This window comes from Thunnus thynnus, chromosome 7 (assembly GCF_963924715.1).
Source record: "Thunnus thynnus chromosome 7, fThuThy2.1, whole genome shotgun sequence".
Lineage (NCBI taxonomy): Eukaryota > Metazoa > Chordata > Actinopteri > Scombriformes > Scombridae > Thunnus > Thunnus thynnus.
The window spans coordinates 4,178,105-4,194,285 of record NC_089523.1 but is presented as its reverse complement, the minus strand read 5'-3'; the positions used below and the strand labels follow the sequence as shown (position 1 = coordinate 4,194,285).

The following is a 16,181-nucleotide window of genomic DNA, read 5'->3' as shown; positions in this document are numbered from 1 at the left end:
ATGTTACATTTTAATTCAAAATCTGTCATTTGTAAAGATTCAGTATCACATAATTTTAAATAATATCTACCTGCATTGGATGACAGATGAGACTGAGAGTGGGTGTGTCTCCAGGACTGGGGTTATCAGGGCGTCGGCTGTCCAGCAGGCCGTCAAACAATCCTCTCTCCTTGCCGGTCTTGTCAGAGGGCCCACAGCTGAAGAATGAATGGGAGCTGTGGTGTTGAGGAGAACACACATCAGATATAAAGTACAAATTACATCATTTCTTTCTCTTGGCAGTTGAGAAAAGCTGATTCATTGGGTAAGAAAATACATCTACCTGAAGCTACAAAATTTAGTTTGTCCAGGAGGTGGTGCTAGAGGGAAATTATCACCAAAAACTGCAATGTTTAATACAATTAATTTACTGTGTAACTGGCTTATATCTGGTTCAAGGAAACAAGTTATGGTTGTGTTTGTTTCTGAAGTTTCTGAAAGTAATAAAGAAGATATTTTAAAAACAATTTTAAATGTTTTTTTTTCACATATACAATTCAATCTCAATTTTAGAGCAAAAGGTTTATTGAAGAAAATATGTTTGTTTGCTATGTTTAGTTCTTATTTTGTAATTTTTCTTCATCTTAGTCAATGAACGTCTGTCTCCATCTTGTTAAATGGTTGATGGACTGTGAAAACATTGTGGATGATGGAATCAATGATGGAAAAACAGTAAGACCAGGAATTCATCGCTTTATTGCTTACAAAGTCTGATATGTTGTATCTTACAACATATGCATATTGTAAATGAATCTAAACTTGAAAATATAAGAAAGGGTTTTGCCACATTTTGCTGTTTGGATAGATGAGATAAAGGATGGCATGTATGTTTGTTGATCGACATTCAAATGAAGAGGGTCAAGAGGGTCACCATCTGAGGAGCATGATTGCGCTCAAACAATCTCATGATAATCTGCCAATTACATTCTGATATGTCTTGTGTACAAGGGCAAATTCTGGCCTAGTTGTTGCATTAAAAAAGGTCAAAGCCACCAAATGATTAATATTCACCAAAACTATCTACACTCAGTTTCATGGTAATCTGGCCAGCATCTGACCAAAGTGTTGGACGCATTCACAACTGTACTTTTTAGTATTTCAGTGTCAAATGGGTGTTCTATGTGTATTTTGTATCATGATGTTGATGTTTTTTTATCTGTTGATCCTATTTGGAGAATCTTGTGCCAGTATGGGTGGTCTGCTCACCCGTGGAAGACCCAGGTGTCGGACTCGTCGGCCAGGCTGACGTAGTTCTCGGGCAGCAGGCCAGACAGCCCGGTGGCCAGCGAGGTCCCGTTCACCCAGCCTTCACTGGTACTACCCTGGTCCACTGGAGACATGAAGACAAAATCCCCAGGAACCAGCTCCAGCTCATCGTCATTCTGCGGCATGTAGGGGTACATCACCCGCAGGGTCTGCACATGGGACATATACAGGCGTGTCTATTACTGGCTGTTACTGACGTTTAAAACAAACTGTCAGCACCATCACTCACTATCACTTGTGTCAATATGTTCTTACGCTGCTGGTAAAGAGATATATGTGACCTTGAAACATGCAGTGTAAGCATGAATAATAGATTACCTCATGGTTTGCAAAACGAATGTCCCTGGAGAAGAGGACAGCCAGCCAATCACAGCCAAGCTTGACTTCGATGCCCTTGGCCAGTTTCTCCAGCGAGGGGAGGTGATCAGTGGGGAAGTTGTAGGCCAGAGTTACATGGAGCTGCTTCTTATGAGGCTCCACGTGGACCTCTGGATGACACATGAGGCAGGAATTTGTTTTAGATAATACTGAATACAGATTTCGCACTTTTTGTTATCTGTATAAAACTGCATAAAAAATAAGCGCAACAAGTCGCATTGAGGTGAAACTGTACAGGGCATCATTAGAGTTGAAATCTGAAAAAAAAAAAACCAAAAAACCAAACAAAGAAAAAGACAAGCCTCAACATTCCACACATCACACGCACTAATCTGACACTTTACCGTGAAGCAGACATATGACAGAGCATTAACACTAACACCATGGCTCTAATCTGATTTGGCATTTAGCTGCCTGACACACCGTTTGCCAGTCACTCTCATTTTTCGCCTGTGTTTAAAATCAGTTACACTGACAGGCTGAGTGAGCACTTTAATAACACGATGTGACCGCCAATCATTTACTGCCGCTGCTGGAAAACAAAGTTGGTCACCACACATTACATGGTGAATATGATGCTGCTGATATACTGTCTATAAACACAACAAATAAACAGGATATGGTGATGAGGACAGTTATTAAAGATGGGACAGATAGATGGCAGCTAAGATCCATGTATAGTGCAATTATCCTCTAATGCTTGTGGTTCCTACCTGCCTTCCTGGCAGCCTCTGTGGAGAAGTCGGCTGCAAACTGCTTGAGGACGTCGGCCACCTGCTCCTCCACGAAAAGACCAATGAAGTTGGAGGATGTGTAGAGCTCAAGGGGCAGTGGGCTGGGAAATCGACCCCGCCACTGCTGCACGGTGGCCTGGAGGGCCTCGCATAGAGCTTCCACTTTGTGGTCTGCACACTGATTAGAGGGGTAAAAGAGTTACACGCCTTGTAAACTTTACTCATCAGCCTTTCTGAAAGTTCAGTTTCAGTTCAGTTCAGCCCTCCAACTCACCATAAAGAACTGGCAGAGGGTAATGTGGGGAAAAATGTTATGGGCTTTGTTTTTGCCACATGTGACCCGACTCTGTTGCCAGAAGTGGGAGAGCTGGTTCTGTAGTGGCCCACTGGGTCGCAGGTAGAGGACAAACTCCCTGGGCAGAGGGTCATCCAGGAACGGGTCGTCCACGTGGGAGAACAGCCTGAGGGAAGATGTGAATGGAATTAAGCAAAAGTCACAGTTTATACATTTGCTGAGCTTAATGTTCTTTTGTTTTCAACTCTTATTCTACTTCACAAAATTCATGTCAGTCCATTTATGACATAAGTAAAACCTTAAAAGAGGAAGTGAGTGAGCACACAGTGCTGAATGCAAATGATTTCAGCCGTAAGAGCAGTTCACTCAAGCCTTACGGCTCCTTTATAATTAATCATTTTAATACTTTTCTGTTTCGAACAGAAAACTTTCTGCCTTGTCTGCTTGTTTTCTGGTAACAGTTCTGTCCTCCAGTAATGACAGCAGATATTCTGAGTGAACCAACTCCTGAGTCTTAATTCAGGATTTCAAAAGATCTTATTTGGCCTACAGTCATTTGGTGGAGCCACTGGTGCAAAATGCCTTCATTTCCAATAGGCTTTATTTATGACTAGTGATATTCCTTACATTGTGTGCAATTGGTGAACAGCATTGGCTTTCTTGGACACAAACATTTAGTGAATCTGAGCTTCCAATCTGTTGAGAGGAATTTTACAAAAATTGTTACTTTTTTAATTTAGAAATTTTAAAATGAAAAAAATACTCTGCTTGGAATAATAATTTGTGTCAGAGAAGGATGATCTTCTTTCCCCAGCAGAGGGCAGTATAACATATCATCATCTCCTTGACTTGTGATGTGTATATGTGTATGTACTGTAAACACATATGTTGTTTTAACTTACCAGTCACATGCTGCTTGCACACTCCGACCTCCTGTTGATACCAGGGCTTTCAATCTGTAAAAGAGCACAAGAGAGAAGAATAAAAATCAAATTACATCCTCAACAACATCGAGAATGTTCACTTACAAGTTGCTCATTTATACTGTGAAGTGTGGACAGTGAAAATGTGTGACTAGTGAGCGCAATGCAGCAATGAGAAACCCAGAGAAGATACTTCTTTTCTTTCTGAATGAGTTAAACAGCCCTGGAACACATTGATCTTGTTCTCTATACTGTAGTTTTTATCCTCAAGAGTTTTCTGGCAGCAGATGGCAAATAAAAGGAGAACTGTGCTGGATCCATGCCTATGTGGAAACTGACACTCTGAACAGTTAAGAGATGCAAATAATGGCTTTAAAGCAAGAGGGAGAAAATATGGAAAAGGTGCAAAGTTGTTGACTGAGCAGAGCTGCCTCCGGAGGTGTCACTGGGAAAAGGAAGATGGTGAATTATTCAGGTTTTTCCTGGTTTGACTGGCTGAAGTGAATCTCTAAACAGAAATCCGGCAGCCGTCAATTCAGACAGAAAAACATCACATTGTCAAATGGAGATGCATTTCTTCTCTCACTAGTTAGAGCTAAAAGAAGACTATATTTGGCAGTGGTGGAATAAACAAAGCAGATTTTACGTCATGGCTGAAATTACTGTAAGACGCGTTTGTAATCTAAACATTTGTTGAAGTCAGTTATGTTTCTACTTTGATAAGTTCTGATTACTTGATAACTTTTAACTTTAGTGTTTGCATCCAGTAAAAACATCACATCAAGCACTGGTTAATACATAATTACATTTTACATTACATTTGTAAGAAGATTGTGCAAATGTATGTAGAATTCATTTTAAACCGGCATTAACTGATTGTGGTTAATATAAACTTTAACTTAAACCTAATCTAATTTAATCAAACAAATAAATAAATGTAGTCGTGTGTTATTATTTTGGCAGTTTACTCTGAACACTAGAGTGGGTGATATGAGCCAAAAAGCCTTCCACACAGCTACGCTAGTCTGAATTGGTTTCTTTAGACCTTTTTTCCACAGCAGACTCGTCTTGGCAGGAAAAGCACAGGTGTAATTAATAACATTAACTATGACTCCACTCCACTTAGTGTCCCTGTAAACCAGCACACATAATTCCAAGAACTGGAGCACGTACATGTAAGTGAAATGCAACAATCATTAATGCTATCAATTATGCTTGTGTTTATTTAAAATATTTTTTTTTATTTTTACTGCGTTTTCGTTACTTTTACTGCAATATATATCAATGTGGTCCATGAAAACCCAAAATTGAATACAATTACATCACCTAATCACTTTGAAAATAAATAACATAAATCAACAGCTATAATAATATTGATATATTTCACCAATCTTTATGCAACTGTACTTATTCAAATTCATGTCGATATATTAACTTAATCCTTCAAAAAAAGAAAAAGAAAATAAAAATACACTTGTGTTTGACCAACCAGAGTGAAATATCTCAACGACACAACACCTGATACATATTTACAGTTTGGTAGCTGTCCAATCTAAGACAGTTAGTTTTGTTTTCTAACAAAACGCACGTATTTCAAGGTGACAGTTATACAGTATCAGTTATGTAGAATATTTCTCAATTCTTTCCACTCCCACCTTGTGATCTGAAGGTTCAGCGTAACAGTGAGTAATTGTACGTTTATGTCACACGTCAGTTCCTTCTACCCAGCGTGGAAGATGATACTCAGCATGTGTGGGAAGACATTAACATCAATTCCTTTCATAGGAGTAAGTGTGAACAAACCACAGAGGAGGTCTCCTCATAACAATAACCAAGGACTTCCAGTTACTTGTGAAGCAATGAGTCATCTCTATGAAGTGTGGTGTGTTCTCTTGTTAACCATCTGTTTACTATCTGCTTTCTCTGGCTGATAACTGAAGAAATTGATTGCACAGTCATCTACAGAAAGCCACATAGAAATATTTTACAGAATAGCCTAAAAGAGTGTGATGTGAAAGCTGAAATAACTGGCTTATTCAAACTGCTTTCTGTTTGAAGAAAGATATTCAGCTCCTGCTTTCACAGAACAAACAAGGTTTCCGCTACTGGTAAAGACACAAGTCTCAAGTTTATGTTTGCCAATTACACAAGTTTCAATCCTCCACAGAGATCAAACACCAGTTTAAAAGCAATAAGCAGAGAGAATGGCAATTTATCCATTCACACCTCCGTCCTTACCTCAGCAACACCTGGAGGCTCGACTGATAAGCAGGAGAAGGAACGGCAGATCGGATGATTCATATTAGAGCCAGAGAATCTAATTAGCCATAACAGAAGATAAGAACGTGTGTATGCTAATGTGGTTTCTATCTCTGGGGGGCGGTCGGCCCCCTCAGCATGCCATGAGATGTTCTTGCGCGATGGGAAAGGTGGAGGTGCTACGGAGAGACGTGTTTGTGTGAGCATTAATGACTGCATGCTGACTGTATGTCTTAGGATTTGATCACTGCACATCTTTGAATACCACTGCTAATACAGTATGCTGGACTGAAACAACATTAATACTGTGTGGTGATAATCTATATTTATAATTTCAACCACTGGCTGTTTTTATTTGATGCAAACATGCAGTGCTTCCAAACTTAGAAGGCTACTATTGCTTTTTAATATATTACGCTACAGTATTACTTTAACACTACACTAATACATACTTGTTTTTAACCATTTGAAATGTATAAGGAGCTCTACAGCCCAGTTTAGCCTCTTTTAGCTTGATGTTTTGGTTTCACAATCCCAGAATTGACTATAATGGAGTCTCACTGGTCAAAACAATCCTGTTTCCAGCAGCAGACAGTTGTTTTCAGCTAACTGAATATTTTGTGGATTCTTATCCTACCCATTCTTGTGAAAAAAAACACACATTTTATGTAACTTCTCAACAGTGAGCTCAGTCAGCAGCGGTTCTGACCACAGCAGAGGCAGTCAGAGACATCACTCAGCTTACGGGTGTCTTGGTGACTGGTTGGGTTTTATGAAACTGCTGTGTCCCACAGGTGCAGACCTACATACCACTGCATATGTATGTGAGAGAATCAGAAAGAAGGAAGAAAGACCGAGACAAAGCGCCTAAGGAAGCTGTTTAAGGAAGAGACTGAAACCACTTCAACACACACCCACAAACACACACCAACAAACACATCAGCGAACAGTAAATAGAGCCAGACATGAGGAACATAAAAGAAAGGTTTTCCACATGCTAACAACTGGGTTACATTTAATGGTAATGACGATGCTAGGCCCTACATCTTTGAGCTTTCACAACCAGACAATAGCTGGAAAGGAGAAGTGGGTCCTGTGAGCCGTATGTCAGTCAATTTGTCATCGTGTTTGTCATCAGTGTGTAAGGCAGTCGAGTGTAAAATACTCACTTTAACGCAATTCTATTTAGATTCCCTGTGAAATATCAAATACAGACTGCGCTCCATGCTGCTTAAGGGTGACAGTATGGGTATCTTTCCTAAACTACAGTAACAAATATTATTGCCTAATGTAGATACTGTGTATTGCTAAAACAACATTGATAAATTTGGCCTCTGAAATATGCTTCACAATTTATTAGTCAGCAGAGGAGACCGATTTTTCCTGGTTCCTTGTTTGTCATGACAAACATTCAGCTCAACAGGAAATGGGCTGCACAGGATGGGAAAAGTTATTGCGACAGTAGTGACCTTAAAGCCCCTGAAAACTTGGTTCAGATCTTAAAGTCCCCCTCCACTCAAAAATGTGTTATTGTTGTTACTTGACTTGGATGTTTGAGCTTCACTGTGCAGAATGACGTCTGTGCAGAGGTTGTTTTCTTATTCATCTGCTGAAGGAGGAAAGTTTCTTTGTGCTCACCTCAAATCTCACTTTAACAAGTGTACCTACGTGAATAATTTGTGACATCACAACTACTTTGGAGCCAATTATGGTCCAGAATGCAACTTACACAAGTGCAATGTGGAAACTTGAAGCCTCCAGTGCACAAACACTGAGACTGCACTTTAAAGTGAGGTAGGAGACATCTTGTGTCCAGCAGTTAAGCTTCTGAAAATGAAAAATATTTGCATATTCATAGATTATAGAAGTTTTCACTGAGGGATTTTAACAAGATAATTGTACTTTTTTTGTGGAAAACACCATATCAGATGCAAATGATCATTCCAAGCAGAGTATTTTTATTTATCTTATAAAACATGTCTGGAGGGGATCTTTAAGTTTGGAAAAAAAACATTCCTACTGTAGGTATTATTTATTGAGAATCAAACACTCAAAAACTCAGCTAACCCACACATAAACAAAACACTTTTTAAATGTTTTTTATGTCCCCCCTATGTCTCCTGCTCAGTGGTCTGAACCGTTGCATATACTAAACTACGTGGGAGTTTGAGAAATGAAGTTAAAGTTGACTTCATCCTGATACTTTTGCTTTCTATTAGACAACGTTTCCCAGATTTCATCTCTGTAGCACATGAGTTGTGTCTTCAGTGAGTGAGTCAAGTGACTGGTGACTGCTAAACTCAGACTGTATATAAATACAGAGGTCATGACAGCTCCCCAAAAGTGAAGCCAAAATATCTCAATCGCCCCCTGGTGGCTGGCTGCAGTAAGGGTCATAAGTCCCACCCCCTCCATGTTAGCAGATGGTACATGAGCCAAACTAAAATATTAAAGTTCACGTCAAATACATTTTTCCCAAACATGGTTTCTGTTATTAAGGTCGTTCTTATCACGCTGATGTTTATCCAAGTGCTCATATTTCTGTTATATTTGTTTTTAATTAGTTATTTGATGATATAAAAAGGGAGTTTGACTCTCATGTGATACAACCAAAATTACTTACTTTGGCAGAAAATTGTGTTCATGTATCACTCCATCGCCCACAGCAAGAAGCTCTAAAATAGGTTTTCAGAGGCGATTCAGGGGTGACTTTGATGACCCATTAGTGAGTCACACTATTGTCATCTGGAACATTTAATGATATATACACCCATTGACTGATTAATTGTTCTTGTGAAGAAACGTCAGGCACACATGAAGTCATATTTTTTCCATTTCTGGTTGGCTCAGATGAACATTTACCTCCAACACAAAGTTAGAGATAAAAAAAAAAGAAGACAGAGTCAAAAAAAACAACCCCGCAATGAGTGATATCATCTATGACAAATGATAACACAATTCATCAGACATTAGACAACCATTAAAAGAATCATATGAAGTGTGAACCATTGGTCCCTTGTCACAGTGTCTTATCATACCACTATCAAAGGAAATTTAGGATATGTAAAAAATACATATAGACACGTCAGTCTAAAAATGACTCCATAGTCAATAATAAATCTCCAAGGTTTCAGTTACAAAAATGTTGTCAAAAGGAGCACTCCATCTTTGCACAAGAGGCTTAATTTACAACACGTTTCCAAGAAAAATGTGAGCAATCATCTGGGGAGTCACTAGAAACCCCACCAATAAGACTTCTCTAGCCTCAATTTATGACTCCACTTTCACAAAGGCAAGAATAGTGGCAAGACAGAAAGCATCGCTCAGTAAGACAAATATGAGTGTCAAATGCGTAAAAAACACTTGTATGATACTCAGGATTTCAGGGGCAATGCTCAATACACTGATGAGTCACAATGGGATATTTGTGGCTGGCATGACCCCTGCCATGTCTGCTGTAAAAGCAAACACTGCATTCCAAGTTAAGACTCCTCACATGTGGTGGCAGCGGTGTCTTAGTTTGCAGATGCTTCTTTGCATCAAGAGCTGTATGACTGTCCATCATCTCATGAGTCTGCTCTGTGCCACAGAATCACACTTTCATGAGTTACAGCTGAAGCACAGGCTCATGCTGCAAGACAGTCGCCAAAAATACCCCAGAAATTCAGCATCAGAAGAGCTGATGAACAAGAAGTGTAAAGTTGTGGAATGCTCCAAAATCCAGACAATGTACAAGCAACTACTGCTTGACACAAACAAATGTCACTGAGCTGAAGGGTTTTTGTATCGAGGTATGAACCCAAATCCCACCACAACACTGAGCAAGTACAACTGTTAGTGTTCAGACTACATGTGTTGTAACTAAATGTGACTGTAACTTAATGAGGCATTACTTAAGAGACGTGTGGTATTGCATAACTTACCGTAATAAATAAATCATCTAGGGATCAATGATGTAATTAATACATCACATTGTCTTCACACAGTTTCGTCATTCTGGGTGCCTTTTTGCTACTGATGTTTTTGTTCAATTCAAGGTAGAAGTGATGTAAAAATACAGAAAATCACACAGGGATAAGCACTTGTTAACATCTATGAACTGTATGTGCTTAAAATGTGACAGATTAAAGAACTGGGTTGCATTTATATTAGGATTTTCAAAAGTTCTGTTTCCTGTAACACATTTTGAAGCTGATTTGACTCTATAAGGCTGTTTAAAATGATCTGCTTATTAAATTAACAACACTTTAGTTCGTTTTTACTCTCAGATATGATTTTACTGTGTGGTTTAATGTTTCTGAAACAGAATTGTTCATGACACATGATTCTTTGTACTTCTCTCCACGTGTTTTACTGAATTAGTTTTAGTTTCTGGTGGATTCATCTTAGTTGCTACCTGCTGTGTTGTGTAGGGGGTTCTTCGGCCAGGGAATAAGATTAGATGAAACCCCCCTGGGACTGTATTGATTTCTCTAGGGGAGGTGGGGTGATTTTAACATTGCTGCTCGTCAGTGATTTTAATCCAGTCTAAAGCGCTTTTGTGGATCATTTTTCACCTCCATCCCAGTAATAATTACCTACTGTATTCCTCCTGTTATTTCTCCTTGTATTCTTGTATTTTAGTTGTTTTCCACATGAAGAGCCACTTCTCCTACATCAGCTCTGTGTGAAATTTAACTTTTGTGTGAAAATGGAGTATAACTATCCAATGGAAACATGCAAACACCAACATATAGGCCTATTTTGGAAACCACAGACAAAAATAAAACTGTTAGGAGAGCAAGACACCATGAAACCTCATCAAATGGTTGGTTGTAATATCAGCTACAGGTAGTACTGTTATTCCTTTGGGAGCCCAGTTTTTAGCTGATATTTCTTTACATTTTGGCAATTTGGCGCTGTTAAAGTACATAAAATTAACTATTAGAAGTTCCTGTTTGTAATGTACCCCTTGATGTATAGACGACTATCTATCTATATATTGTAGATGATAGTAAACTGAATATCTTTGGATTTTGGACTGTTGATGAAATAAAACAAGACATAAGAAGATGTCATCATGAGCTCTAAGAAATTACAACAGGCATTTTTCACTATTTTCTGACATTTTATAGACAAAACAATTAATCAATTAATTAAGAAAATAATCAGCAGATTAATTGATGACGAAAATAATTATTAGTTGCAGCCCTAATTCTCAGGAAAGTCCTGAATGTTTGTTTTCTATGATGTGTACTCAGATTTACGATTTATGGACGTCAGAGATGATGATATCCTCAGGAAGTGTAAGTCACACTGGATATCAATTTGTGTCACATCTGTGTGTTAAGATTTTAAGAGATTACTGGTTAAAATCCAGTCTGGAACAATGAGTTAAATTACCAAGGAGCACAGTGAACATTTCATTCCCCACTTCTAACTGTAATGTTAATCCCGTCCAAATGGGGCTTAAAACCACAACTGTAATTATAAAGAGACAGGGTTAGTTTGTACCTGGCCTACCACTTTGGGTAATACAGTGACTTTTTTTCCTTTACAACTTTTTTGTACTTGTTCTCAAATCATGACTTAAAAATAACCACAAAAGAGAAACAAAAAGACGAAACCTAAGGGTTCCCAATGACAGCCCACATTTCCTTTTTCCTCTGTCGCCTCTCCTCGCCTTTTCATAGCTGGGGGATGTTGTTTCAGCAGGCAAGCCCTGAGCTGAATCAAACAAGTCGATTAGAGGCTAGTTGGGGCTGAAGGAGGATCCCATGTAAACACAGCAAGGAGCTTTTTTGGGAGCAAACTACTTTCAGTTTGAAACATGAAAGAAATCAAGTCTAATCTGTTCAGAAAGATGATGGTAGCACAGCCTGGCCTGAGGTTTGTTGATCAAAGCAGAGGAGCGATCAGTTGGGTCTGGTGGGAACAGAGAGCTGCTTCGCTAAAGCCTCAAAGGCCAGCTACGCACCACTCCCTGAGTCTTCATGATGACAGTGCAACTCTGTGCACACTTTCAGACCTCAACACTCTGGTGAGTTTAATGTTGCTAAGCAGAAGTCAGTAGAGTGGCTTCAAGCAGTGGCAGTCATGGCATAAAGTCAAACTGTCAGCTAAAATATCCTCAGCAGCATGATTTCTTTACCTGATTAACTCTGATTTGTACAGAAACTGCCTGTCAGAAGTCTTGATTGATACATTTTTAATTTGTTGGAAAACTGTAGGTCAAATCCTGTTCCTCGAAGATAACACTACCTCTGCAGAACAGTCATAAAACGACAGAGCAACTATAACATACAGGAAGCGTCAAAGCATGAAGTTAGGAAGCCAAAGACAACGTGTCAGTGTAAGAAACAGGCGGTATGGTCTTCATGGCAATGAGAAAATACATCTAAGAATGGGCTAATACTAAAACTACTACTGTTGCTAGCCAATAATTTGGTGTATTCATGCAACATACTTTAAGTTGATCACAAGTTTCTAGTTGCATCTGTTTTGTCATCTTTATGTTCATTTCCGATACACCATGGATTGGCATTCTGTGTTAGTGTGACAAAGCCTCTTGAACAGTGTTTAAAGTCTGCCTGTCATTTTGGGGTTTATGGTAATTTGCCATCAAACCCACATCTAGATGAAAAGATCGATATGTATGAGTTCAGTGTGGAACCTCACGTGCTTAGCATAGCTTAGCTCAAGGAATGAAAGCAAAGGGAAACTGCTAGCTTAGCTCCTCCAAGAACTAAAAAACACACCTTCTAATCCTTTAACTTTGTTATTTGTATCAGGGCCCTTTCCAGGGTTTTGTAAGGTCATGAGTCTACTGTAAGTCTACCCAGCATGATCCCCCCACCCCAGACACCAAAAAGAAAGTATATAAACTATATTTTATTCCTTCAGTTAACTGTGGAATTATATTTTCTGTGAATAAAATTTGAACAGAAATGTGTAAATGCTGCTTTAAAGCCTTCTCCCCATTGCCAAGGATACACATCTGAAAGAGGAATACTAAATTATTCATCTATGTATGTGTATGTTTTTTATATCTTCATGTTTATATAATTTATTACGTATTAAATATATTTAGTACAATATAAACTGGAAAACAGGAATCTGCTAATTAAATACCCACCATGTGTATTTTTTTTAAATTTAAGAATGTACCATACTCCCCCCCCGCTGCTAAAATTAATTTTTAGAAAAAATCTGCACCAATTTTGATAATCGATTAATGGTTTAAGGCATTTTTAAGGAAACATATAAACGTTTTGAGGCAGCAGCTTTTCAAATGTTAATACTTTCTGTTTTTTTGTCTTCTATGATACTAGTAAACTGAATATCTTTTGTTTTTGTATGTTTTTTATACTGTTGGTTGAAACAAAACAAGACATTTGAAAATGTCACCATATTCAAATCTTGGAAACGTAATCATCATGTAATCAGTAGATTAATTGATGATGAAAACAATCATTCATTGCAGCCTTAAACATCAGATTTGTACTAAAAGGCAAATATCAGCCCCAACATTTGTCAAACTCTGGTGGTTACCACTCCCTGCTTCCCCATGATAAAACAACTGCTCCACAGCTGTTTCACTGCCTGACAGTCCCAGCGACTCTTCATGACTCCACACCTGTGGGTTTCCAGAACAGTGTGGGTTGAGAGCTGACTGAATGAAAGGTCTTTTGTAAGAAAATGTCCCTTGATGATGAATTTTCCTCATCAGCAACGAAAATAGATGAAAAAAGTCAAACTAAATGCAGGCTGTTGAGGGCTGCACGGGTTTTTCTTCACAAAAATAATAGAAAGTGGCTGCCTAGGTTGTTTCCCCTTGAGCTGCTATATCCGTTCACTGGTCAAACTCATAAAAAACAAGTACACTTTACAACCATTTTCTGGCTGAAATATCGCTTCTGTTTCATTTTAAGAAAGTTTGTAAATATATATATACTGTGAATGTTATAGCTAACCATTGTTGCCTAATTAACACATGCAGAGTCAATCTATCGCCTTAAAAGCATTTATTGTGAGAAAACCACATTTGCTTGTTCTCACCCACGGAGATGTGAAAGTAGAAAAGTTTTCCAACCATAGAGAGGTCCTCTGATAACTGCTCGACTCACAGAGACAGGAAGAGAAACAGACAAGGCAGCGAGCAACACGCCCACGCAACACAACACTGTATACATCACACGGCACATAACGTTTTACTTTAAACTTAAACTAAGTGCACTGCAGAGCGGCCTTAACCACAACGGCAAATCATAAGAAACAAAATGTATTGAGACATATAAAACACATTAATATGAGCAATGGTAAGAGCTTTAAACTGAGAGCCAAAGGAGGAGGGGACAGAGGTTAGACAGTTTATGAGTTATTGTTCAGCAGGTTAACGACCCGTTCTCTAGATGTTATCAGTATAAACACTACAATCGTTTGCAACAATACATAATTATACATTATATATGTTTGCTATGAACATCTGAGGCCTGTTGTATTTGTATTCTGATGGACTCCCTAAAGTATACACACCCTATGCTGTAGGAAACACTGACTTGTATAGTTAGCTTACCTCGTGATACATACAACAGTGTTAATATGGATGATAAATGGATGGATAGATGGATGGATAGATGGGTGCAGTCTTGATGTTTTATGGGCTGTATAAGGTGGAAGTAACAAAGTATTCTTAGCATCCGTTAAAGATAGTGTTTTGACAGACTTCTCCCTTCCTTTATGTTGCTAAACTAAACTTACTGCTGGTGGTTCAGCCACTATCACATAATTAATGAGATCGTTTCAGAATGAAAAAAAAAAAATGATGGGATAATTAACTAATCACTAAAATTATTTATTAAGTAAAATAATACCTGCAGATGTTATTAAGTAACATCTGCAGGTATTTGCTGCTGCTGCAAAGCTTCTTACACTCAACAATGACCTTTTCTTCATTTCATATAATTTGTAAATAGTAATTTATTTTTTTTATTTTTTTTTAGTTAGTTAAACAAAATCAAGTTAATATATCACTTTGAGCTCCGGTGACTTGTGTTTGACATTTTAATAGCTCAAATGATTACTCTACTACTATAAGAAATGTTATTTCCATTGATTATTCAATCAGACATCCTGCATCTATTGTGTCATCATGGAGTAACGTGACTCACTGTTCAGTGAGAACATAAAACCCCCTGCTAGCAACAAAAGAAAGCCTGGGGTTACCTTTACTAAACCCACATCCTTAGTCGCCTTTCCCTCACATCGCTCTTGTTTAACCCCAAGTTCCAAGTTCAAGAATTCAACTGTTCATGACATTTAAAGTCAGTTAAATGTCATAGCTGTGCTGTACTGTGCAGCAAAAATGTCAGGCTGTTGTGTGACCATAATGCAGCAGGTTGGCGGAGGGGGGGGATTAAATTCTGCTCAGAGCCCCAGTGAAGCTTGAGCCAACAGCATGTGTTTCTCTTCTGCTGCAAACAGCAGATGTTAGTAGCTAATAGTTCACTTCTCTGTGAACATGTAAAAGTTGATATCAAAGCAAGGTTTAGTAACCATGTAAATGATGTACATTTTAAAATTAAAATGTGAAACTATTCAGTTGACAGTGATAATGTACGGTAACATTAGTTTCAATTGGAGCAGTTGTCAGGACCAGTTGTCTTGACAGTGAGGCTGGCAGCTAATTCAGGATGCTCTGAGCCCCTCCTTGTATTGTCTGACAACTGGTGATCCTTAATTAGTTTTGCCTGCTCCCACAGACTAACGTAGCACATGTAGAAACAGCACAACTGCACTGACACACACCCACCAAGCTCCAGCAACTACACTGGGTGAGCCTTTTATTAAAAATGGGAGCAAGACAGTTTGGTCCACTTTGATAGATAAGATGCAGTGTGATTGTTAACATTTTTATTGCAAAATATATTATATCACACCATCTGCCAAAAGCCTTTAACCTGCAACATTTGATCAGTTTATACACATGAATACACGTCAGTGTGATAATTAAACTTGTTGTTGGTTTCACACTGTTTATTGTAATTTACATAAACCACACATGGGCTCACCCATGTAAAAAGACAGACACACACACACACATACAAACACACCATGCACTCGCGCACAGCCTCCTGCAGCTGAGCAGCTCTGTCACTGTGGGAAATCCCATTGCTCTGTGTCCTCTTGACTGCGTGCATCCTCACACTTCCTGTTTACAAATCTGACAACACACATATTTGTGAAAAGACGCACATGCAAACGACCACACACACACATAGAAAGATGAACATATAAACAAGCGTATAT

General features: G+C 38.6%; 1 protein-coding gene across 4 annotated transcripts in view; it reads right to left on the bottom strand.

Annotated features, from left to right (window-relative positions):
• ubash3bb (ubiquitin associated and SH3 domain containing Bb) overlaps positions 1 to 16,181 on the bottom strand; it is a 45,019-nt gene that overhangs the window by 6,334 nt on the left and 22,504 nt on the right. For 2 of the 4 annotated variants that reach the window (XM_067593874.1, XM_067593875.1), the window contains exons 1-7: positions 13,932 to 14,071; positions 3,615 to 3,668; positions 2,692 to 2,878; positions 2,397 to 2,595; positions 1,624 to 1,793; positions 1,246 to 1,454; positions 71 to 215 (exon numbers count right to left, since the gene is read on the bottom strand). In XM_067593874.1, coding sequence (XP_067449975.1) covers positions 71 to 215; positions 1,246 to 1,454; positions 1,624 to 1,793; positions 2,397 to 2,595; positions 2,692 to 2,878; positions 3,615 to 3,668; positions 13,932 to 14,065 — 1,098 coding nt within the window. In that variant the 5' untranslated portion in view covers positions 14,066 to 14,071. Of the gene's footprint in view, positions 1 to 70; positions 216 to 1,245; positions 1,455 to 1,623; positions 1,794 to 2,396; positions 2,596 to 2,691; positions 2,879 to 3,614; positions 3,669 to 13,931; positions 14,072 to 16,181 lie in introns of those variants that run through there. The other 2 variants (XM_067593876.1, XM_067593878.1) reach the window with 1 other exon arrangement.